Here is a 23,964-nt window from a genome sequence, read left to right as displayed (position 1 = left end):
TATATATACTTCAGATAACTTGTTTAACTTCCACTTATTCGAAAACTAAAAAAAAAAACTAGTTAGATTATAAAGAGTTCATTTATACTTTTTAAGTATTAAACTAGTGAGTTAATATATGTTCTGTCGCCATGAAACAATACTTTACACTCTGGCACGAATACCCATGCTTCCTAGTCTTATAGATTTATTGTTTCACTACCTCATTATTTTTTTTCCACTCCCGGTAAGCTATCCAAAGATACTACACCGTTAGCAATAAGTTGTGGATCTACAAGTTTATCTCTATGTTCATAAAGTATCTTGTAACCAGATTTAATTGTACCTTCAGTAACTTGCAGAGTTTGACCAACTTTGGCCGCGGTAATAGGGATCTGAAAAAGCAGAATATTTAGATATATGGAAACAACAGCAATAGTAATAGGGGATTTACCTGCAATTTCTTTGATTTCTTTACATTTCTTTGCAGTATATTCAGCAGAGGTGGTGACTTGCATTGGTAAACCCAAATGAGAACAGAATCTAGGTATGTAAGTAAGATTCTGTGCGCCACTCATATTATCAGTATCAATCTTAAGGAAACCATCTTCACTCTTTCCCCTTAGTATATTCTTCATTATGTTCAAAGTTTTCCCAAACTCTTTGGTCTTGACATGAATCAATGATTGGATTTCTTTAAATGTCCTTGCCACCTCAGCACGCCTACAACCTATAAGTATGGACGCCGCCATTATACTCTCCATCGACTTTCCTTTCAATGCTCTTTCATCGTGGCAAAGTTTATACGCCTCTTTAGCACAATCTTTCACTATCTTGGGTAACTCAGCTGCATCGCACAGCATAGTAATCTTAGCAAACGCAGCTTGTACTTCGTTATCCTTCTTATCCATTACATTTTTCCCTTGTGCCTTATTTAGTTCTTTGGTAAATCTCATGTCCGTGGTTTCACCCTTACCGATCCTTGTTGATAGGTTATTTCCATCTAAAAGAGGATTTGAAGCTTCACCAACACGACTTGGGTCATCACCATTGTGATCATCATTAGAAAATGTTCTCCACTCAGATCTAGTATCAACTAATTTATCTGATAGCACCAAACCACAAAGAGCACATACGACATCCCCTTCACTAAATCTTTCAACGATTTTTGGTGGGTAGACCTTACACTCTGGGCACGTTAGCACAATATTCAGATTAGGACCCCTTCTTCCTGCTCTTTTATCTATGCTCTCCCTAGTCATCATCATGTGTCTGCTTCTCCCCTTTTCTATCACTAGCTCGTCCACACCAGTGTTTATTGCGTTGAATATTTTGTGAGTGATGATTCTCTTTTTCTGATATGTGTATTTATAACGAAATTTTTCGATTTTTAAACAAACGCTGAGACGAAACGCTAATGAGTAAATCAGAAATAATAGGATATCAAGATCTGTATTATACATTTGAGCATATGCCTAAATAGATGTCATGGGCGATTTAAATAAGGGTGGAGTAAAATAGAATTTAGAAGAAATGGGGAGCTTCAGCAACGAGATAAGTGTCAAAAGATCGCTAACTTTATCAGATTTTACCTTACGTAATCATAAGAAAGGCATTACAGCATTGCAGATTATTAGATTGACATCACTTTCAAACATACCAGTTTTGCTATCTGGTGATAGCAATGGTTATTTTGTCATGTGGAATTTGGTGACGAAGAGACCGATTACATGTTTACAGATCGAAGGCCACCCGCACATCATAGCGTTTGAGTGGGTGGGAACTACTACTACCGTACTCTGCATTCTTTGTAAAGATTCCATGTTACGAATGTATAGGTTAGAAACATCTGTCCTAAAATCTTTAGATTTAGTAAGAAAGCAGAATCAGTTTGATAAAAAGGAAGATATTAAATGGAGTAAATTTTATGAAATGCCAATAAATACACTGAATTTTGCGAATTTTATCATGGACGCCCAAGTGAAAGCAAATAAGGATAGTAGATGCTATAGGTTAATTTGTTGCCATACTGATGATTCAGAAGCTATTGATATTTACCAGATAGCAGAAGGCTCAAAATACAAGCTACAAAGACCATTCAGTAATATTAATTTCTCCAAATTCTTGAAAGAACAAAATTTTCTAGACCTTCCCAATGACTCTAAATTTGGTATTATAATGAGATTTGTCAAGTTAGATCATGTCGTTTTTTTAGGTTTTGAAAATGGATTCATCATTGGATTCACAACAATTTTCGATGAAGACCTTCAAAAGGATATAGTTGAAGTAGTCCATGTTTCTGATGATCATTATCCAAACCCGATACTAAATATGTGTGTTAGTGGGAATACCCTTTATAGTTGTTCGACAGATGATGTCATAGCCAGACACAAATTGTCAATAAGCTCACAGCCTGCACCGAAGTATCTCAAAGATAGTGCGCTTTTGATTAAGTGTGCAAGCACTTTGAGAATAAGTGAACCAGCAAAAATTCGTCTTCCTCTGAAGAAGATCAGTCACATTGATAAAATATCGGACAAATACTTACTCGTAAGTAGTTGGTCTGGTATAACAGTCGTTTTAAATATACATACTTTGGAAGTACTGCATACTTTCATGAAGTCAAAAAACAATGTAGTTGTGAATGATAGTTCTATGGGAGATTTAACAAATGGTAGCAGCACAAATACAGAATCCAGCTCAAAATTCAATAACTACAAAGTGGGCGCGATGACAGTTTTAAAATCATTTGATGTACAAGCAGATGGTTTGAAGTTAGGAGAACATAGGCGTATTAAAGCATTAGCAGAATGTGACTGGTGTCTTATCGGGTATGATGACGGTACTATAAAACTTAATAAAATATAGTCTTTTTTTTCCATTTTATTATTATTTATAAGAAACAAAGTCCTTATACATATATGCCTATATGTACGTACATATTTCTCTCGTAGTGTGTAAAAATGCTACGTATCATGGTCATAAGATCATTAAAATCAATATTTTTCTTTCTCTTTACCAATTATTTGATAATTTTCTTGAACATACTGGTATTTAAACCGGTGTGGTTGTTTCTCTTCTTGTCATTTATCAAATGAGAATTGTAAATCGAAGTTGGATTGCTACTACCACCTCCATTGGAATTAGAAACTAATAGCTTCATCTTTTCCGATATTTCCTTGATTAGTAGACTGATGACCACGTCAACATTCAAATCATCCATGCTGTCTATGCCAACAAATCCATACTTCCATGTTGTTGCTAATTGTCTTCCCATTTCAATTAACATTGGGCTGGCTAATTCGTGATTAACGTGAGAACAGACGATAATGCATGGAGGTGGTGAATCGGGGGATGAAGGATCTAATTCAATGGATTTTAATTTGGTATTGTAAGATCTTAATTGCTCTAATTTAGCACTCTTTTCTTTGCCATTCTTGCTCCATAGATGTCTCAAACTGTAAACCAATGAATATATATCATCCTCCTTACCTTCTTCCCATCTTTTTTCATAATTTCGAAATTCAGTCCAGGCATCTAAAATGCAATTTCTAATAACCTTAAGTAATTCAAATCCACCATCACTAACTGTCTCTGTATATATTTCCGACACTTCATCTTCATATTCCGGAGGGCCTCCAATATGATTTAATTCAGGAACCGCACTATAAACCAAGATATAGCCGTCAATTTTACCATTTAATTCAGAAGCGCCAGAGGCAACTAATAATGAAGTTGTTGATACGGGTTGTCTTGGCTCGTCTGCTAACCCATGCAGAATAGATTTGCCTAGATTTCGAAAAAGAGAAACTTCTAAAAAGGGCACTACATTATCAGGACTAAAACCGGGTGTATCTATGATATCAATTTTGATGGGTGCATAAGTCGGTGGAATGTAGTTTAAAGGGAGCTTGAAGTGATTAACATCATTAAACCGATTCGTTTTGTTCTTAGAAACATCTTTATAGTGAACATCATTATGGAGAGTTTGATACAATGAAGAGTCACATTTGTCTAACGATAGGGATCTTCTGGCATGACTTTTGTTTTGTAACCTTACTGATTGGAAATTATCTGTGGAAGCCTGGAATACCAATGGTGACAGTAATACGTTTTTAGAAATTTCAGGAGATGGAAAAATAGGCTCTAAGGTTTGACTACTTGGGGAACGAAGGTACAGCCTTTCATGCGCTTGTTCGTCTAATATAGCTCTTGCCAAGACCGATGAGGGAACAAAGTCAAAAAGCCAATTAGTTTGATTTCTTGTCGGATAGTGAACTTCATGGACAATATCAACAGTCAGTCTGGATACTAGCGAGGTCTTCCCTGTAGATGACCCCCCCAGAACGGCCAGCCGTATAGGTCTTTCTTCAGACGCTTTCTCTGACATGTGTAAACGCTTAAATAAGCGACAATGTATACTTTCTTTGGTAGTATATGCTATAAGAACGTCTAGTTTGGCATTACTTAATCATTTTTTCAATTATACTTGAGTTATTTTTCAAATTCAAACTCGTTGCGATGGGCTTAAAAAACAAAATGAGAACTTGAACAACAATGCTCCAAATTTTGCAAAAAGCATACAGGCAAAGCATCATTGAAGTGAAGGTATGCATTAGTGATTATATGTCTTATGTGTGGTCTATGTTCTATTTTGTATTTATGTAGTCAAGTTTTTGTTTTACTTTCTATTAAGTAGCAATGATGTCCTTATACATATTAGGTGTTTGTGTTCATCATTTCCAGCTAGTGGTCAAGTGTTTTGAGTAGAGGTGTGGTGAGGTTTATAAGACCTCGATGCTGTACCTCTACCGATACCATATAAATTATTCAGAACATTACTGTGAAACCCAATATGGTTTGTCGGCATAAGTTTTGTACCGCTGAGGTTGGACCGCGGCTGATTTAGCCATTGGGACATGTTGTTCTTCAGTGTTTGTGATTGTGTTTCCAATAATGAGGACGAAGAAGACAGTGACAGTGTGGACATACGGGTGCTTGATTGTGAAGGTGTCGTAGATATAAAGGATGAAGACAACGGAGGAGATGGAGATGCCATTGTGGAGTTTTGGGAGATGATAGATGATACACTTGAAGACATGGCGTTTTCATTCTGTCGTACGTTTGAATCAAAAAATTTGGTATTGTGTCTATTATCATTTACCTTGCATGCATTCTGTAATTCTTGTTCTAGTCTCCTTGCATTGTTAAAAGCGGTTAGCAGATTGGGAAGCTGTTTCTGCAGTGATGTCCTTTGCATCATCAATGACATATCTGAAGTAGAAGAAGATAATCTTCTCTCATCTGAACGATCGATATCTCCATTAGATAAGTCATCACTGTCCGACGAGTTAATTGGTGTCAGATCATGTGTTAACATGGATGCATCTACGATGCTGTTGACAAATGAGCTGATATCTTCTATTTCTTTTGTTTCGTCTATAACAGGAAGGCTCTTAGAATGATCGTTTTCCGAAGTTGAAGATGATGTTACCAACCTTTCTTGCAATGCCTTGTTCTCATTCAATAACCAACTCAAGTTTAATGAGTTGTACATCGATTCAATATCCAGAAAAACGTGCAAACATTCCTCAAATAAAGAAGAAGATGGCGAACCTGCCTCGGAGTCTTCCAGTTGTTGAATAAATATCTTGATGAACGCTCTGTATGATTTTATTGTTTCTCTTAGTTTCAGTTCGTTCTCATTATTCGCTATTTCATGCCCGTTACTTTGCTCCTGTAAAAAATGCCATATTGTCACTAATTCGTGATCGATAAGCAAAAGCTTAGACCTAACAAAGATACCTGCAATCTTCATTCGTAAATGGCGCAACCTTTTCATTGAGTATATCCAACACTCAAGCAATAAGGTCATTGAATTTTGCAAAAGCCTGTCAACCCTATTGTCTTCTATCGTGTTGGACATTATGAAATCTCTCATCTTGTCGATGTCCCTTGATAATGATTCAAGAGCAAGCGAAGACTTCTCACATTTTTTGATGCATTTTAAACTTAAATCTTTGTAAAAACTATCGTCTTGGGTATTGTTGCAGTTATCATTATCGCTATTGCTATTTCCTGCGCTATTTTCGTTGCCTTTGGCTGTTTCTACTTCGAATTGAATCAAGACACTTTTATAAAGGGACCTAATGTACCATGATTGATGAATGACAAATTCTAATTTGATTACATCCGTTAATATCTTCACTAAAGCATCACATTTATTCAAGGTAGTTTTGGATAATTGTAAATCTTCTCCATCATCCAGCATAAACTTTCCCTCCACTTTACGTTTTTCGTCATTAATCATCGAAGTAATCCAAGCAGTGTTGTGGTTAGTTTTGACACTATTATCTTCCTCGTCTGCAGAATCATTGAGACCAGCCCTATGAAATTTGCTAACGATGGGATCCTTATCCATTCTCGACCACAAATTTCCCGAATTGAGTCCTTCCAGTTCATGGTCAGGCCTTAGTGTGCCGTTTTCATCCATGCTGTAGTAGTAAGTATCTTCTTTGGGGTTTCTTTAAGTGTAGTCCTTGTTTTGAACAGTTCATTGTGAGGAGATGACTCGTTATATTTCTTTTGGGCCAATGGCCGCTTCGCAAAGAGGAAAAACTGGACTTAACATATTGAATTATTGGACAGAAATAGTACGTAAGTTAGAAGCGAAATAGTCGTGAGCAAAGCGAGAAGTCTTGTTTTAATGGCCAGTGTGTTATTACCTCAATTGCGTACGGGGTGGCATGTAGACCAAGCTATTGTTACCGAAAGTGAACGACTCGTGGTAATTCGTTTTGGTCGCAAAAATGATAGACAATGTATGATCATGGACGAGCTGCTATCTTCAATCGCCGAGAGAGTAAGGAATTTTGCCGCCATTTATTTATGTGATATCGGTGAGGTCCCAGATTTCGATGAGATGTACGAGTTGACGGACCCCATGACTGTGATGTTTTTCTACCAGAATAAACATATGATGTGTGATTTTGGGACAGGGAATAACAACAAATTAAACTTTATTGTGGACGACAAACAAGAAATGATAGACATTTTGGAAACTATATTCAGAGGTGCCAGGAAGAACAAAGGGTTAGTGATCTCTCCGTATGATTACAACCATAAACGTGCGCCATGATTGGCTGCAATCATGTAGCCTAGGCTCACGATGTATTAACAAGTACATAAGTAAGTAAGTAAGTAATGCTTTATTTTAATAGAATACAGAAGAAATCGACATGTATTGACTAATATTAGTGCGTCGTGTTTATGACAGCAAATTCACAGACGAGTGATAGTAAAAGTGGCAACCCTTTTTTTACTTTCAATATTGAAATTGAAAAACAATGAAATGTGACACACTAAAGAGTAGTTTCGTAAATCAATTGGAAGACATATTAGATCAGTATAGCGATAATGTCGAGGGTTAACAGAGAGAAATTAGAAAGGACTTTGAAGAGAAGGTTTTTCTACACACCTTCTTTTGAGATATATGGTGGTGTCTCAGGTTTATATGATTTGGGGCCTCCCGGTTGCCAGTTGCAGAATAACTTAATTCAACTTTGGCGGGAACATTTTATTATGGAGGAAAACATGCTTCAAGTTGATGGGTCTATGCTAACCCCTTACGATGTGCTGAAGACCTCTGGGCATGTAGATAAATTTACAGATTGGATGTGTCAAAATTCAAAGACCGGAGAATATTATAGGGCAGATCACTTGATCGAACAAACGCTGAAGAAAAGGCTACTCGACAAGAATACTGATCCACATGACGTTAAGAATATAGAGAATATTTTGGTTACACTTGATGGATTTACAGGTTCTGAGCTGAATCGTATCATGCAAAAATATAGAATACATGATCCAGTCACTAACGATGTACTGGGCCCACTGGCTGCATTCAACTTGATGTTCCAAACAAAAATTGGAGCTTCAGGACAGTTAAAAGCTTTTTTAAGGCCAGAGACCGCACAAGGGCAGTTTCTCAATTTCAACAAATTACTGGATATTAATCAAGGGAGGATTCCGTTTGCATCTGCTTCCATTGGGAAATCATTCAGAAACGAAATATCTCCCAGGAGTGGGCTATTGAGGGTTAGAGAATTTTTAATGGCAGAAATTGAACATTTTGTTGATCCATTGAATAAGTCGCATGAAAAATTCAATCAGGTATTAGATGAAGAAATTCCATTACTATCACGCAGATCACAGGAAAGTGATGAATCTATCCCCGTGAGAATGACTATTGGGGAGGCAGTGAAATCTGGAGTGGTAGAAAATGAAACTCTAGGTTATTTTATGGCAAGAGTTCACAAATTTTTGTTGAAAGTTGGTATTAACAGGAACAAGTTTAGGTTTCGCCAACATTTAAGCAATGAAATGGCACACTATGCAACTGATTGCTGGGACGGTGAAATATTGACGACCTATGGTTGGATTGAATGTATAGGCTGTGCCGACAGAGCAGCATTCGATTTAACAGTACATTCGAAGAAAACAGGGAGAAGTTTGACGGTGAAGCAGAAACTAGATACGCCAAAGGAAAGAACCGAGTGGGCCCTAGAAGTGAACAAGAAACTTTTTGGGTCAAAATTTAAACAAAAAGCAAAAGTAATCGAATCCATTTTATCAAATTTCTCGCAAGATGAATTGATCAGTAAGCATGAAGAACTGAATAAGAGTGGTAAATTTTCTTGTCAAATAAATGATGAGGTTGTGGAGCTCGACAAGAGTCTGATCACCATTAAAATGAAGTCAACTTTGCAGCATGTAAGAGAGTATATTCCTAATGTGATTGAACCATCGTTTGGTTTAGGCCGTATTATATACTGCATATTTGACCATTGTTTCCAAGTACGGGCGGATAATGAGGCAAGAACTTTCTTCTCCTTTCCATTACAAATAGCGCCAATAAAAGTTTGCATCGCGACAATATCGAATAACAGTAACTTCCCCAGTATAGTTAAAAAAATCTCTCAGATTCTACGTAAAAAAGAGATATATTTCAAAACTGACGATTCCAATACGTCAATTGGTAAAAAATACGCCCGCAACGATGAGTTGGGTGCGCCCTTTGTGATCACCATAGATTTTGAAACTATGAAAGATGATTCCGTGACACTGAGAGAAAGAAATTCTATGAAACAGGTAAGAGGTTCTATTGATGATGTGATATCAGTTATCGACAGAATGACCCACAATCCCGAAGCAAAGTGGGAAAATTCAACACTTCAACTCTCCCCCATAAAAATCTAACTCAAAAAAAAAAAGAACTATTTTAGATACTGAAATGATATTTTAGAATAACCAGACTATATAAGGATAAATTACAAAAAATTAACTAATAGATAAGATTTAAATATAAAAGATATGCAACTAGAAAAGTCTTATCAATTTCCTTATTTCTTAGCGGCCTTTTGAGCAGCCTTGGTAACCTTGGCAGCCTTTTCAGTCTTGTCAACAGACTTGATAACACCGACAGCGACAGTTTGTCTCATGTCTCTGACAGCGAATCTACCTAATGGTGGGTATTCACTGAAAGCTTCAACACACATTGGCTTAGATGGAACGAACTTGACCAAAGCAGCGTCACCGGACTTCAAGAATTTTGGATGGTCTTCCAACTTCTTACCAGATCTTCTGTCGTTCTTTTCCAACAATTCGTCGAATCTACAAGCAATGTGAGCAGTGTGACAATCCAAAACTGGAGAGTAACCAGCAGAGATTTGACCTGGATGGTTCAAAACAATGACGGTAGCGTTGAAAGAAGCACAACCCTTTGGTGGATCGTTCTTGGAGTCACCACAGACGTTACCTCTTCTGATTTCCTTAACGGAAACATTCTTGACGTTGAAACCAACGTTGTCACCTGGAACACCTTGTTCCAATTGTTCGTGATGCATTTCAACGGACTTGACTTCAGTGGTAACACCGGCTGGGGCGAAAGTAACAACCATACCTGGCTTGATGACACCGGTTTCAACTCTACCGACTGGCACAGTACCGATACCACCGATCTTGTAAACATCTTGCAATGGCAATCTCAATGGCTTGTCAGTTGGTCTAGATGGTTGTTCAATAGCGTCAATGGCTTCCAACAAGGTCTTACCCTTGACGACACCAGCCTTGGTTTCCTTTTCCCAACCCTTGTACCATGGAGCGTTGGTGGTAGCTTCAATCATGTTGTCACCGTTCCAACCAGAGATTGGAACGAATGGAACAGTCTTTGGGTTGTAACCAACCTTCTTGATGAAGTTGGAGGTTTCCTTGACAATTTCTTGGAATCTGGATTCGTCCCATTTGACGGAGTCCATCTTGTTGACAGCAACAATCAATTGTCTAACACCCAAGGTGAAAGCCAACAAAGCGTGTTCTCTGGTTTGACCATCCTTAGAGATACCGGCTTCGAATTCACCGACACCACCAGCAATAATCAAGATAGCACAATCAGCTTGAGAAGTACCAGTAATCATGTTCTTGATGAAATCTCTGTGACCTGGAGCATCAATAACGGTAACTTGGTACTTTGGAGTTTCGAACTTCCACAAAGCAATATCGATAGTGATACCTCTTTCTCTTTCAGCCTTTAACTTGTCCAAAACCCAAGCGTACTTAAAAGAACCCTTACCTAATTCAGCGGCTTCCTTTTCGAACTTTTCAATGGTTCTCTTGTCAATACCACCACACTTGTAAATCAAATGACCGGTAGTGGTAGACTTACCAGAATCGACATGACCGATAACGACAACGTTAATGTGAGACTTCTCTTTACCCATTTTGTAATTAAAACTTAGATCAGTTTGCTATGCTCTCTTTCTAATTGACCAATGCTGAAAAGAAGAATGACTATACAAGAGGAACAAATTAAAACTTGGAAAACGGGAGACCTTTTATTAACTTAAATATCAATGGGAGGTCATCGAAAGAGAAAAAATCCCAAAAAAAAATTTTCAAGAAAAAGAAATGTGATAAAAATTTTTTTTTTTGCCTTTTCCGACAAAGAAAAAGAAACGAAATAGTCTTTTGTTACTTTTATACAGTTTCATGCGGGTAATGGAGCCGCACGAAAGAGTCAAAGAGGGGAAACATGGTATGAGGTGTGTGGGTGTGGCTTGGCTCGTGCGGCGATGCGGAGAGTCCGAGAAAATCCGGAAGAGTAAAAAGGAGTACAGTGCGTTTTTGAAGCATGGTGTGTGGGGGAACTATTGGGGGACTGGGTGTGATGTAAGGATTCGCGGTCTTCGAAAATTAAAATGTCAAACGCGCTTATTGTTCAGTATGTAATATGTATATAAAATGTAGTACTTATATAAAATTTCAGCTGAGTTTTTTTTAGAGAAAAATAATTATGCATTTATTACACGCTATGGTCTGCTGAAGTTGAGAGATCACCTTCTGTAGTGTGACTATTGATGTCCAGACTGTCAATGATTTCGTTCTGTGCTTCCATGTCTCTGAAGAACTCTCTATTGGCAAGGCTGGAAGAAGAAGCAGATGGAGATGTCCGTAGTCTTATGCCGTCCTGACGGCCGTTCCTGCCCCTAACTAAAAATCTCATCAACGATTTGGTAAATCTTCTTGTCGTCTTAGCTATTCTGTTGAAGAATACGTTCCAACGTGACCCGCCCTCTATGAGGTCCCAGTGCGGTTGCTCGTTCAAGGATGGTGATAAGTCACCTAAATCGTCATTATTCTTCAAGTGCCTATTGAGTTTAGCATATATCCATCTTCTTCCTGCGAACTCTACCAAGAAGAATATGACGAAGATACCTATGAAGATACCCACAACGCTAACCTCGTTCTTTTTGTTTGAGGTGGGGCAAGCATAAATGCTGCGGACCTCGAAGAAGTACGAGCAATTATGTAAGTTTCCAATGTACGATATCTGCGCTTTGGATTGAATTTCTTTATCGCAAACAAAATTCAATAGAGTCGCTTTCTTATCCTTTCCGTTCGGGCATGTCGAGCCGTTTTCGTATTTCAGGGTTAGCTTCTTGCCAGTAGGACCGCCCACTAATACAGGTTCTGTACTGAAATCTCCAATCGACACTAAACTATTCTCATCTCGATGATCTACGTAGAAAGCCCCTGTTAGATTGGAAAGTTGTTGAGACTCCGTTTCGCCGACCGGACTAGAGCAGATACCTAATGTAAAGTTAGTATCGTAGCCCCATCCCCTCACTGACCACTTTGTTTTCAAAAGTTCGTGTTTGTTATTCCCAGGATTCTGTTTTTGGCCCTCCCTTAATTTATTCGGCGTAGAAGATAGTTGTGATAGATCGATGTACGATCCAGTGACAGGGTTGGTAACTGCACAAAATAGCTCTTCATCATTCTCAACTTTAAGTATATTCGGACTTGTTAAGGCCCTTTTTTGATTGTGAAAGGTTTTATGTTCGTCAACTTTATCGTATGGCCCAGAAACATTGTTTATATGCAAAAGTAATGGTATGGTAACAATCAAGATACATGATAGATATATCAAAGATGTTCGTTTCAACATATTCTCCGAGGGGGAATCCTATTCGGTATGGTGTACTTATACTCTACAGAAATGAAACACTTTTGTTGAAAACCTGATCTCCTGAAAAAAGTCCCTTATATCTTTGCGTTCTTAATAAAGTAATTGAATTGCCTGGCATTTTTCTTTTAAAACTAAACAAATTTTACTTCGGATATCTCTTGTATCCGCACCCGAAAGGAACGCGGTCGAATACCATCGCAAAGTGTCAGTAATGTGAACAGACATGAATGTGTTGGAGCAGAATGGGTTTGTCTAGTCTGAAAGACGGTAAATTGCTAGTTTTGAATAAAACAATTTTCTCTTGGCTTCTTTTCTTCTTTTGGAAAACTTCTTTTCTTTCTTTTTCTTGTTGACCTTTTTTTTCTATTCTTTAGTGTCTCATTTAGAGTCACAAAAAGAACCATTATAAAAAAATGATACTAAAGAGGATAGATAATTAATGGATATACTTTTCGAAATAAATTTTCGTTACTTTTGAACAAGTGAACGATAATAAAAGCTAATACAAGAACGTGTCTCTTCATAAGTAAGAGCAGCGAACAATAATATAACTAAAAAAAACAAGAATCATAATCAAAAAGATAAACTTCAATAATGCAAACAGTTTCTAGAATCTTACCCACAACATTAAGTGCATTAGAACTCAAGTCTGATGAACGGACCTTCCAGTTTGATGAAGAAGCCGAAATACCGAAGCCTTTGAATGAATGTGAAGATATACGAAGATTAATCAATGAAACCGCACAATGGGCGATCAGAGTTGATCATATTCACAATAAAACTGATCAAGAAATCGAAAGGTTGGACAAAGTGATCAAAGAAGTCACTGAAAGCAATAATATTTTCACATCTTGTTCACGTAAATATAAAAGCCATAGGCATTTCTCAGACAGTGAGAGCAGTTTAAATACTCAGCAGAATAGTCTTTCTCAATTGCATGGCAGCTATGACCGTAACTGGAGGTACAGAATAAATAAATGGTTCAAAAAAAATAAGAGTAAATTAGCTCCCTTATCGGCTAGCGATCTCGAAGTGACAGATAATGATAAAGTACACGAATCAGAAGGGAATTTGCTGGGAGAAAGCGAGACACCTTATTCTAGTGACGCTGATGATTTCACAAATGGATTGAATATTATATCACCACTAACCCCAGATGATTTTGACAACAAAGATATATTCGACAAAATCGATGAAACCAGCGAAGTTCACCCCACCTTGGAGGTCAAGAAATCTTCGATTAGTCCTACTTTTGGCAATGACATCAAAAAAGGGCTACTGACTGATGATACGGAAAGTATTATTAGTGAACCGCCTTTGCGAGAGAATAAAAAAACTCTTTTGAAATACCGAAATGTCAGAACTTCCTTTAATATACTGGGTTCAGAAAAGGGTACAAGTAAAAATAATAGTGGTATGTTTCGAATCTTCCACAGAAGTTCCACCCTTGGTGACAAAAATCAAGAAAACATGCCAAGAGTGTGGAATACTGTTAGAAACAATCTGGGGAGAGAAATTTATCTCTTGCAAGAAAGGTTTAAGAAATGGACTGCAAAAAATGAAAACTCTAAGAAGGGTCAAGTTTTCAAAGATGACGCTGTTATCGTTCCCTTATCATTAGCGGACCCAGTAGCAGAAACACAGCTAGAATCTAAACTCTGCTTTATGTCTGGATCGGAGGGCCTGACTCCAGTTCAAGCGTAGAATATATATAACAGGAAGATAGTAAAGTTATCTTGTTTTGTGAAAAAACCGAGCATGAACATGATATAAATAAATTCGAATAATGTCCACTATTTACAAACATTGTTTATATTTCCCACATTATACAACATTCCTGAAATTGAAACGCGTTAAATTCTTGGCTAAAAATGCGTTACCCTCCCAGCAGAAAATAATACGCCATTTATTTACGAGGTCGATTTCTAATCAAATTATGTATTTAATAGTCTATTGTCATAGTGTGTTTCGGAGAAGGAAAGGGTATATATTAGTTTATCAAAGCGGTTGCGTCCATTTACTAAGTTTCAAACAAAAATGCCGAGCTCTTCCAGGGCTTCTTCAAGTACAACCTTATCGAGTACAGCGACTTCTTCAACTTCCCCAGCGAGAGGTAGCGACGGATGTGTTATTTGCGATTCGGTTGTGTCCTGTCCTGTTTGTGCTTCAGGAGAGTACTGCGTCATGACTTCATTAACATGTGACAGCTGTCCTTCCAAATACTGTGCAAAACAATCTGACTCACAACTGAGTAGTTTAACTACCTCCTCCTCCAGTTCTAGTTCTAGTTCTAGTTCTAGTGGTAATTCAACTGGAAAAACTCCACTTATTGTAGGGTTCACTGTGGGAATTGTAGGTGGAGCGATGCTTATTGTCTTAGTGGCGTTATACTTTATCAATAAGAGATATTGGAAGCCTAAAAGGCAAAGAAATAAGGCTTTGAAACTGAAAGAGGCAGCGCAGAACTACGGGAACGATGAAGAGTATTTTGATGACGATGAAGATGACGACGACGATGACGACGACGATGTAAGTGACGGAGATATGGGAAAGAATGAAAATCATACTCTTTTCAACGCCACATTAGTACCTCCCACTCTCAATATTCCAGGGAATAGAAGTTCTACGTCCACTACACGTACAAAGGCCTCGAATATCTTACCTATTGCCTATATTCCTGGTGTGACAAGCGGTCTAACTGCTGATAAACTGCAATCAAAGCTGCGTTCGAGTTCTAAAAGACAAAATGCAGCTGGTGACATTAGATCACATATAACTTTAGGTTCATCTATCTTGGATGGTATAGATGAGGAAGATGATGAGCACAATCTGGGCCCCAATAAGGGAGTTCATAGTAGGGACGCAGAGGATAACCTCATAACCGCTATTCGTGCTAAACCCAAGCTCGTTCAAATAGCTGAGGAAGAGAGTGACAAGGAGATTCAGGACCTGGTTGTCACCGAGCAACAAACAGAAGCTGACGACGTTGCTGACAATCTTCTACATATTGCAGAGAACAACGAAAGCCAAGATCAGAACAACGATGATGACGAAGAAGAGGGAAGTTTCATACTGGATTTAGAAATCCCAGAATCGATACGCGAGGGAACTCAGGATGGTCGTACTGAGAGTCCCTTCGAGGACAAGTTTGAAATACATGATGAACAATAAATAACAAGCCTATCTACAGATAGCCTATAAGTATTATCGGATTTCCAGGAAAAAAAAAAGGAAACGCCATATGATATCAATATTCAACAATTTACCCCTATATAGTCATTCGTATACATCACAACAAGCACTCTTTTTTTACTTTCTTGAGTAATCGTACAAGTAAGCAATGCATCCATAAGAAATACTCTTGCTCTTCAGCCCTCCTTTGAACACTTCCAGACTCACCTTTCAAAAAAAAATGAATCCATAAATGTAACAGCTGATGAACCAAATATAAAATAGTAAATCCTTAGAATTACAATTTAGATAATATTCACATATGATGCGTTTAAAAAGCAATACGCCCAGCGCCTGTCCAAGATGCATAGAGTCATTTTCAAAGTACATTCCATCTCTTTCGTGGAGAACCTTCCTAAAATGCCAACGGAACTAAAACACCAAGCTTCCACGCGACAGTCATCTGTAATAGAACAAGTCTCGTGTCACTGTACTACGCGTTACCCGACTTTGATCCGGGCTTAAAAGACCTCATACTATACCTCCGCTGCGGGTACCCATCGGTTATTCGTTTTTCTCACCGCCATTTATCATGTAATTTTCTTCCCGAGAAAGGCCGGCGGCATTTGCCGTTCCGTTCGCGATCTCTCGAGAAGTTCGAGAAATGAAAAATTTTCTTGAGAAGTCAAGAAGAAATGATCTCAAGCATGATTCATATATAAACTCTTTCTCAATCTTTTAGGTTACGTACATACTCCCCCCTGATCTTTTACGCACATACTTGATCGTAGCTTCTTAATTAATTATTTTCAAAGCTCTCATCGTTGTCTTTCTTTTCGTTTTCATTTTTTGTTTTCATTTCAAGTTTCGATTCGAACTGAAGTACATCAGAGAAGGAAGCTCATCTCAAGCAACTCTATATACTTATCACCTTAGCAAACAGAATGACCCAATTCACTGACATTGATAAGCTAGCCGTCTCCACCATAAGAATTTTGGCTGTGGACACCGTGTCCAAGGCCAACTCAGGTCATCCAGGTGCCCCATTGGGCATGGCTCCAGCTGCCCACGTTCTGTGGAGCCAAATGCGCATGAACCCAACTAACCCAGACTGGATCAACAGAGATAGATTCGTCTTGTCCAACGGTCACGCCGTTGCTTTGTTGTATTCCATGTTACATCTGACTGGTTACGATCTATCCATTGAAGACTTGAAACAATTTAGACAATTAGGTTCCAGAACTCCAGGTCATCCTGAATTCGAGCTACCAGGTGTCGAAGTCACCACAGGTCCATTGGGTCAAGGTGTCTCCAATGCCGTTGGTATGGCTATGGCTCAAGCCAATCTAGCTGCTACTTACAACAAGCCAGATTTCACCTTATCTGACAGTTACACCTACACTTTCCTGGGTGATGGTTGTTTACAAGAAGGTATATCTTCAGAAGCTTGCTCTTTGGCTGGTCACTTGAAATTGGGTAACTTGATTGTTCTCTACGACGATAACAAGATTACTATTGATGGTGATACCAGCATTTCCTTCGACGAAGACGTTGCTAAAAGATACGAAGCTTACGGCTGGGAAGTCTTATACGTAGAAAACGGTAACGATGATCTAGATGGTATTTCTAAGGCTATTGCCCAGGCTAAGCTATCCAAGGACAAACCAACTTTGATCAAAATTAGCACTACCATCGGATATGGATCCTTACACGCCGGTTCCCACTCCGTGCATGGTGCTCCATTAAAACCAGACGATGTTAAACAACTAAAGACCAAATTTGGTTTCAACCCAGACAAGTCCTTTGTTGTTCCACAAGAAGTTTACGACCACTACCAAAAGACAATTTTAAAGCCAGGTGTGGAAGCGAACAATAAATGGAATAAGTTGTTCAGTGAATACCAAAAGAAGTATCCTGAATTAGGTGCTGAGTTGGCTAGAAGATTGAGCGGCCAACTACCTGCTAACTGGGAATCCAAGTTACCAACTTACACCCCTCAAGATTCTGCTGTTGCCACTAGAAAATTGTCAGAAACTGTCCTTGAAGATGTTTACAACCAATTGCCAGAATTGATCGGTGGCTCTGCCGATTTAACGCCTTCTAACTTGACCAGATGGAAGGAGGCTCTTGATTTCCAACCTCCTTCTTCCGGTTCTGGTAACTATTCTGGTAGATACATTAGATATGGTATCAGGGAACACGCTATGGGTGCCATCATGAATGGTATCTCCGCCTTCGGTGCCAACTACAAACCTTACGGTGGTACTTTCTTGAACTTTGTTTCTTACGCTGCCGGTGCCGTTAGATTATCCGCCCTATCTGGTCACCCAGTTATCTGGGTTGCTACACATGATTCCATTGGTGTCGGTGAGGATGGTCCAACACATCAACCTATTGAAACTTTAGCACATTTTAGATCCTTACCAAACATTCAAGTTTGGAGACCAGCCGATGGTAACGAAGTTTCCGCTGCCTACAAGAACTCTTTAGAATCCAAACATACTCCAAGTATCATTGCTTTATCTAGACAAAACTTACCACAATTGGAAGGTAGTTCCATCGAAAGCGCCTCCAAGGGTGGTTACGTACTACAAGATGTTGCTAACCCTGATATAATCTTGGTTGCCACTGGTTCCGAAGTCTCCTTGAGTGTTGAAGCAGCTAAGACATTGGCTGCCAAGAACATCAAAACTCGTGTTGTTTCTCTACCAGATTTCTTCACTTTTGATAAACAATCCCTAGAATACAGATTATCGGTTTTACCAGACAATGTTCCAATCATGTCTGTTGAAGTTTTGGCCACCACATGTTGGGGCAAATACGCTCATCAATCCTTCGGTATTGACAGATTTGGTGCTTCCGGTAAGGCACCAGAAGTGTTCAAGTTCTTCGGCTTCACCCCAGAAGGTGTTGCCGAAAGAGCTCAAAAAACCATTGCATTCTATAAGGGTGACAAGCTTATTTCTCCTTTGAAAAAGGCTTTCTAAATACTTGATCATGGATCATCGGGTTTGACATGATTTTATTTGTGAAATATATGAAAATAACACTTTATACAACCTAAATACGGCTTTTTTATAAACGATCAAGCAAAGAAAATAGTTTTCGACTTTTAACAATATTCTAAATATTCATTCTTTTTTATTCTGGTGTCGTATATCATTGAGAAACAGTCATGTTGCGCTTTCTCTTTTTTTCGTTGTGCCAAGACATGTGCCGAGTTTATTTACCAAGCTGTTCGAGCAATCTGGAGCATATCACAAAATTCAAATATACACACACACACACACACACACACACACATATATATATATACATATATATATATATTTATTCTTAAGAGGCAAATCAAACTGTCGAAGTATCAGAATAAGAGAAAAAGGGTTAAAAAAGACGAGTATAGGAAAATATGACAATCGAAGAAGCAAAAACATCAGTAGCATTTATTTGTTTGGGCAACTTCTGTAGATCACCTATGGCCGAAGCCATTTTCAAACATGAAGTGGAAAAGGCTGATTTGGGAAATCGATTTGATAAGATTGATTCCTTTGGCACTTCCAATTATCATGTTGGAGAAACTCCTGACCATCGTACGGTATCCATTTGCAAACAACATGGCGTCAGGATCAACCATAAGGGGAAACAAATAAAGACTAAACATTTCAATGAATATGACTATATAATTGGTATGGACGAGTCCAACATCAGCAACTTGAAAAAAATACAACCAAAGGGGTCTAAAGCTAAGGTCTGTCTTTTTGGTGACTGGAACACTAGTGATGGAACTGTACAGACTATTATAGAGGATCCTTGGTATGGTGACATACAAGATTTCGAGTATAACTTCAAGCAAATTACCTATTTTTCCAAACAGTTCCTAGAAAAAGAGTTATAATTTGACAAGTACTATTCATTTGATCTATATAGAGTAAGAAGAAAACGCCTCAAGACGAATAGTTAAGACTACAGATTGGGAATTTTGAACACTATATTTACTAACTAGAATAGGATAAGAATTATATAAGTAAAAAGCGTACCATTTACAGTTTCTCAAAATCTTCTTCATCGTATACAAAGTCGTTACCGCAACGTCTTGCTAGCCAACTTTTCTTATAATCGAAATATCTCCATGATTCTTCTTCTGATTTGCCCATTCCCGGTGGCAGCTTTTCAATTTCTTTATAATACCAACAACGATCTACTTTATTGAATAGCCAATTTCTATTTTTGTAAAGTTCTCTAGCGGCTAAAAACTGTTCATACGAACCTTGGTAATGATAGAATATGAAAAATAAAGTATCAAGGTCGAATTTCATAAATATTCTCGCCAATGAAGTCCTAGAATAAATATCGTCATGCTTTCTGGAATTTGCTTTACCATCTTTACCAAACTTATCGTTGGTACCATTTTCATTATTTGCTGGATTTAGAGGTACATCGTACGGATAAACAAATCGAATGGGTTCATTGGGAAAAAAAATTGACGTTGGGTGAGGTAAAGATAATGGTTTGGTATAAAGACATGGTGAATCAGCATCCAAAGAATCCGGACAATTCAACAGTGAGGATTCTAACTGCGATACCATCTTTCGTGACATTTCTTGAAGAGGTTGCATCAAGTACCTTTTTGAGTCCAACCAATATTTCAACTCGTCGTTAAATAGAGGATTTTGAAAGGCTGCATTTGTTTCTATATCGTGCTGGATAGTTTTTTGGATTTCCTCTGTTCTATCCGGTGGAAAATTTAGTTGTTGCTCTGAATCGCTTTCTGATTCCTTCTTTTTCATTGGTATATTGGTAGCCGGCGTACTAAGAGCAGAATTATCGTGCTTTGTTGCATCATCTTTGGCTGTGTGCAATGGTGTATTAGCTGACACAGGTGTTGGCGTGGAAGATATAGATTGCGAACCTGACTCTACAATTGGTGCCACTGGAGTCGCCGCCCTGTCTGTTATAGAAGCATCTTTCTGTGGAGCCTTCTTCTTCGGAGAACGTTCTTGCTTTTTTGATGCACGAGTGCTAGATATAGAAGATTGATTGTTTACTTCTTTTGGAGCCTCATTGTTACTCGACGAAGGTTGTATTTCGCAACCCATATCCTCGTAAATTGTATCGTATTCAATAAAATCGGGATCATCGTTATTTTCAACATAATACTTTATATCATCTTGGAACTCTTCCACTGGTTCTGGATCCATTTCGTTATTTTGGAGTTTCTTCAAGATGTTCTCCAAGTTAGCAATGTGAAATTCGTGTCTTTCTGTTTGCTCCCCATTCTCTTGAGCCTCAAATTGTTCTAATTGCTTTTGTAGTTCATCTAAGCAGTCGTGAATAAATAAGACTTGATCCCTCTTTTTGAGTTCTTTAGGATCCTTAATTATATCTGGGTTTGTTAAAGCTTCCTTTGAAAACTGTTTTGTCTTCATTAATTTCTCAACAGACTTGAATCTTTCCATGCCATTTTCAATCAATCTTCTGTTAGTCATCAGAACATTCTGTTTATCCTTCACATCCTCTTTACTGAGCCATGTTTTTATTTGGTCTCTATGTTTTTGCAGCTTTTTGATTTCTCTCTTTAAGTCAGACTCCAGCTTTTCTCTGTGTGATGAATTGGAAGGATCTGTTGATTGGAACTTTTCGTATATGTCGTCAAAGTCTTCAATTCCTTCTTTCACTTTCTTCAAAAGCTTATCAATGTCTTGTTGTAGCTTCCTTTGAGACATGATAGGATGGGCGGATATTTCATGCAATCAATGAAAAGAAATTGACAAAAATTTTCCGATTACAATTCTTAATTATTCTTTGATGACAGACGGGTCCGGTTAGATCTTCTTACTATGGTCTCGATTATTTCATTGTAGTTAATGCGGAAGTACTTCCATGCTACAAAATATCTCGTAGCCAAAATTAGCGGATGTTCGAAAAACTAAGTAGGAAGGGTAATGCAATACTGTGTCACATGACTAGGTCCGAAAGCTTTGTGACACAATTTACTACTACAAGTGCAAAAGCTTAGCATTGGTTAAAAACACATAGAATGTAAGTTATACTTAAACTGATTAACTTTTTTCATCATGCCATGTTATCGCTTTCGTGTAACACTTTCAGTTCGCCGAATGTTCATACACAAGAGTAGTTTTACCAAAAAAGCAGAAAAAGAAGAGAACGTCAAAAAAAGATATGGCCTTATGACGGCTCTACTCTTTTTCAAAATAAAATATGCCAGTAGTGTCAGTTAACTGCTAATAAAAAACTTACACAGTATTTATTAAGAATAATTAAAAAATAACGACACCAGCAGGATTTGAACCAGCGCGGGCAGAGCCCAACAGATTTCAAGTCTGTCGCCTTAACCACTCGGCCATAGTGCCCAGAATACTCTATATGTTCTTCCCGTAGTGGCCTTAATTATTTAAGTATTAGGGGAACCTCTTGTTCTAAATTCAAAACTTCTTGTCCTATATGTTGGAATAAGTGATTACTACTATACATTTATTCATATTGTTGTAATATAAATCAACTATCATCTACTAACTAATATTTACATTACTAGTATTGTTGAAATGAAAATCAACTATCGTCTATCAACGAGTAGTCATACTACTAGTACATTATCATATACGGTGTTAGAAGATGACAGAAGTTATGAGAAGCTGTCATCGAAATAAGTGGAAGCTGAAATGCAAGGATTGATAATGTAATAGGGTAATGACTGACAACATATAAAATGACAATAAAAGCATATACAGAATTATGTAGGATTACAGATTTAGTTTATTCCACATACCAAATAATATTGCCTTTATCAACAAATGGGAACCCAATAATTATCTCAAAGTGTTGATAATTAGTTGTTCAGTAAGTTGTGATAATTAAGAATAAGTCGTTCCTTGTTATTCTATATAAGAGAGGTATTTAAAACACACGCTGATTGGTTATATTAAACCCAATGGTTCAGACATAACTCGGAACATTGGTAAGAAGATTTGGATGATAACTCATCTTCTTATATACTAAGTTCTGGACAATTAATAGACCTTTATCTTACTAATGCAGGAAATTCAACTAATAGAACTTGCCTGCTCCAATTTAATTGGTATAATCATAAAAATGTTTGTATTTATTTGCCCGACATCATTAGTATCATGTTAAAGAATGTTTGTCATCATAAGAATGTTTGTATTCATTTACCCAACATCATTAGTATCATGTTAAAGAATGTTCGTCATCATCAACACCAATTTATACGAATAAATGTATAGCAGTAATCACTTATTCCAACACAAAGTCATTCATTTCTTAATATTAAGACTAAACCAAAGTTAGATTATGACCTTTTCACTCACTGACTGCTTTTCATCGGCATAAGTCTCATTATCAGTTTCAAATGGGCCATTATGTAAGTAATAATTCTTAAATGTACGAGCTATCATTAAATGGATTAAAGCACCAGTAGCTAGTGATAATAAGAGTAACGGTGTGATTTCGTCCTCACCAATTTTTTTTTCTTCATAACGAATGTCAACTCCCGAAGTAATCATTTCTTTTGCAGTATATGCCAGCTGAACAACGAAGTTAAAAAGGGTTAAAGTAACGAATAAGAGAAGAAAATATACCCACTGTTTACACTTGAACAATTTGGGGTATCTTTTTCTTGTATTACAACGAGAGCATCTTATTTTTGTACACCTGGGAGGTTGTAAATTCATCTTATTTCTATATGATCTTTCCATCCACACCGCAAACCCCCAAATCGAGACAATGACTGAATATGCTATGATCCAATTTATATCAGTATCCGGTGTCCACAGCTTAAACGATATAAATGAATATTGGAGCATTTTTGCGATGAACAATAACCGCATTACTTTAGTAGTAAGCCTTACGGCTAACGAGGGCAATACAGTATCCTTTTGAATGGCGGGAATACCACTTCTGCCTACTTTGATATTCTGCATAATTGGGTTTATAGTTGTCTCGAAGATAGAAATATTCAATACATACACTTAAAGTACTAGGGACTTTCTTTTCAAAAAAATTATCATCGACAGAATTTATTTTCCAACTTCTGCTTTATATTCTCCAGGAAAAAAAAGTAGGCGTATTTTAAATGACACACCACTCGCAATTCAAGCACAAGAAAGAGTAATTATTAGTCCTTCATAGAGCTCGATACGTAAACTCTATTATAGAAAGAGAACAAAAAATTGAAAAGGGTTCATTTATCAATATAAAGGTACCGTTCTTCACCTAACGTGTTAATGAATTATATATTAAGCCTTTCTCTT

At 37.6% G+C, this 23,964-nt stretch overlaps 14 protein-coding genes and 1 non-coding gene across 15 annotated transcripts; 7 read left to right on the top strand and 8 right to left on the bottom strand.

Annotated features, from left to right (window-relative positions):
• Positions 1 to 206: 206 nt before the first annotated feature.
• Positions 207 to 1,244, bottom strand: SUA7 (transcription factor TFIIB; the record flags this gene model as incomplete). The annotated part of the gene is made up of 1 exon (XM_056226336.1): positions 207 to 1,244. The coding sequence occupies one exon, from the start codon at positions 1,242 to 1,244 to the stop codon at positions 207 to 209; it is 1,038 nt and encodes a 345-aa protein (XP_056080065.1).
• Positions 1,245 to 1,512: 268 nt separating this feature from the next.
• ASA1 (Asa1p) lies at positions 1,513 to 2,847 on the top strand (the record flags this gene model as incomplete). The annotated part of the gene is made up of 1 exon (XM_056226335.1): positions 1,513 to 2,847. One exon carries the CDS (start codon positions 1,513 to 1,515, stop codon positions 2,845 to 2,847), a length of 1,335 nt encoding a protein of 444 aa, XP_056080064.1.
• A 154-nt stretch (positions 2,848 to 3,001) lies between these two features.
• On the bottom strand, positions 3,002 to 4,369 carry SMKI16G2430 (uncharacterized protein; the record flags this gene model as incomplete). The annotated part of the gene is made up of 1 exon (XM_056226334.1): positions 3,002 to 4,369. The coding sequence occupies one exon, from the start codon at positions 4,367 to 4,369 to the stop codon at positions 3,002 to 3,004; it is 1,368 nt and encodes a 455-aa protein (XP_056080063.1).
• Positions 4,370 to 4,732: 363 nt separating this feature from the next.
• MDM36 (Mdm36p) lies at positions 4,733 to 6,472 on the bottom strand (the record flags this gene model as incomplete). The annotated part of the gene is made up of 1 exon (XM_056226333.1): positions 4,733 to 6,472. The coding sequence occupies one exon, from the start codon at positions 6,470 to 6,472 to the stop codon at positions 4,733 to 4,735; it is 1,740 nt and encodes a 579-aa protein (XP_056080062.1).
• Positions 6,473 to 6,685: 213 nt separating this feature from the next.
• On the top strand, positions 6,686 to 7,117 carry DIB1 (U4/U6-U5 snRNP complex subunit DIB1; the record flags this gene model as incomplete). Its single annotated transcript, XM_056226332.1, has 1 exon — positions 6,686 to 7,117. One exon carries the CDS (start codon positions 6,686 to 6,688, stop codon positions 7,115 to 7,117), a length of 432 nt encoding a protein of 143 aa, XP_056080061.1.
• Positions 7,118 to 7,395: 278 nt separating this feature from the next.
• Positions 7,396 to 9,237, top strand: GRS2 (putative glycine--tRNA ligase; the record flags this gene model as incomplete). Its single annotated transcript, XM_056226331.1, has 1 exon — positions 7,396 to 9,237. One exon carries the CDS (start codon positions 7,396 to 7,398, stop codon positions 9,235 to 9,237), a length of 1,842 nt encoding a protein of 613 aa, XP_056080060.1.
• Positions 9,238 to 9,380: 143 nt separating this feature from the next.
• On the bottom strand, positions 9,381 to 10,757 carry TEF1 (translation elongation factor EF-1 alpha; the record flags this gene model as incomplete). The annotated part of the gene is made up of 1 exon (XM_056226329.1): positions 9,381 to 10,757. The coding sequence occupies one exon, from the start codon at positions 10,755 to 10,757 to the stop codon at positions 9,381 to 9,383; it is 1,377 nt and encodes a 458-aa protein (XP_056080059.1).
• Positions 10,758 to 11,338: 581 nt separating this feature from the next.
• On the bottom strand, positions 11,339 to 12,484 carry MRL1 (Mrl1p; the record flags this gene model as incomplete). The annotated part of the gene is made up of 1 exon (XM_056226328.1): positions 11,339 to 12,484. The coding sequence occupies one exon, from the start codon at positions 12,482 to 12,484 to the stop codon at positions 11,339 to 11,341; it is 1,146 nt and encodes a 381-aa protein (XP_056080058.1).
• Positions 12,485 to 13,099: 615 nt separating this feature from the next.
• On the top strand, positions 13,100 to 14,209 carry SMKI16G2370 (uncharacterized protein; the record flags this gene model as incomplete). The annotated part of the gene is made up of 1 exon (XM_056226327.1): positions 13,100 to 14,209. One exon carries the CDS (start codon positions 13,100 to 13,102, stop codon positions 14,207 to 14,209), a length of 1,110 nt encoding a protein of 369 aa, XP_056080057.1.
• A 333-nt stretch (positions 14,210 to 14,542) lies between these two features.
• On the top strand, positions 14,543 to 15,676 carry OPY2 (Opy2p; the record flags this gene model as incomplete). Its single annotated transcript, XM_056226326.1, has 1 exon — positions 14,543 to 15,676. One exon carries the CDS (start codon positions 14,543 to 14,545, stop codon positions 15,674 to 15,676), a length of 1,134 nt encoding a protein of 377 aa, XP_056080056.1.
• A 944-nt stretch (positions 15,677 to 16,620) lies between these two features.
• Positions 16,621 to 18,663, top strand: TKL1 (transketolase TKL1; the record flags this gene model as incomplete). The annotated part of the gene is made up of 1 exon (XM_056226325.1): positions 16,621 to 18,663. The coding sequence occupies one exon, from the start codon at positions 16,621 to 16,623 to the stop codon at positions 18,661 to 18,663; it is 2,043 nt and encodes a 680-aa protein (XP_056080055.1).
• A 422-nt stretch (positions 18,664 to 19,085) lies between these two features.
• On the top strand, positions 19,086 to 19,571 carry LTP1 (tyrosine protein phosphatase LTP1; the record flags this gene model as incomplete). The annotated part of the gene is made up of 1 exon (XM_056226324.1): positions 19,086 to 19,571. The coding sequence occupies one exon, from the start codon at positions 19,086 to 19,088 to the stop codon at positions 19,569 to 19,571; it is 486 nt and encodes a 161-aa protein (XP_056080054.1).
• A 145-nt stretch (positions 19,572 to 19,716) lies between these two features.
• On the bottom strand, positions 19,717 to 21,399 carry NOT5 (CCR4-NOT core subunit NOT5; the record flags this gene model as incomplete). Its single annotated transcript, XM_056226323.1, has 1 exon — positions 19,717 to 21,399. One exon carries the CDS (start codon positions 21,397 to 21,399, stop codon positions 19,717 to 19,719), a length of 1,683 nt encoding a protein of 560 aa, XP_056080053.1.
• Positions 21,400 to 21,965: 566 nt separating this feature from the next.
• Smki_16.trna10S lies at positions 21,966 to 22,047 on the bottom strand. The gene has a single exon. It is a non-coding gene; the product is annotated as a tRNA-Ser (tRNA).
• Positions 22,048 to 22,998: 951 nt separating this feature from the next.
• Positions 22,999 to 23,634, bottom strand: SMKI16G2320 (uncharacterized protein; the record flags this gene model as incomplete). The annotated part of the gene is made up of 1 exon (XM_056226322.1): positions 22,999 to 23,634. One exon carries the CDS (start codon positions 23,632 to 23,634, stop codon positions 22,999 to 23,001), a length of 636 nt encoding a protein of 211 aa, XP_056080052.1.
• Positions 23,635 to 23,964: the final 330 nt, after the last annotated feature.

Source organism: Saccharomyces mikatae (genome assembly GCF_947241705.1).
Source record: "Saccharomyces mikatae IFO 1815 strain IFO1815 genome assembly, chromosome: 16".
Lineage (NCBI taxonomy): Eukaryota > Fungi > Ascomycota > Saccharomycetes > Saccharomycetales > Saccharomycetaceae > Saccharomyces > Saccharomyces mikatae.
The sequence above is the reverse complement of the archived record's forward strand: the minus strand, read 5'-3'. Positions and strand labels throughout refer to the sequence as shown.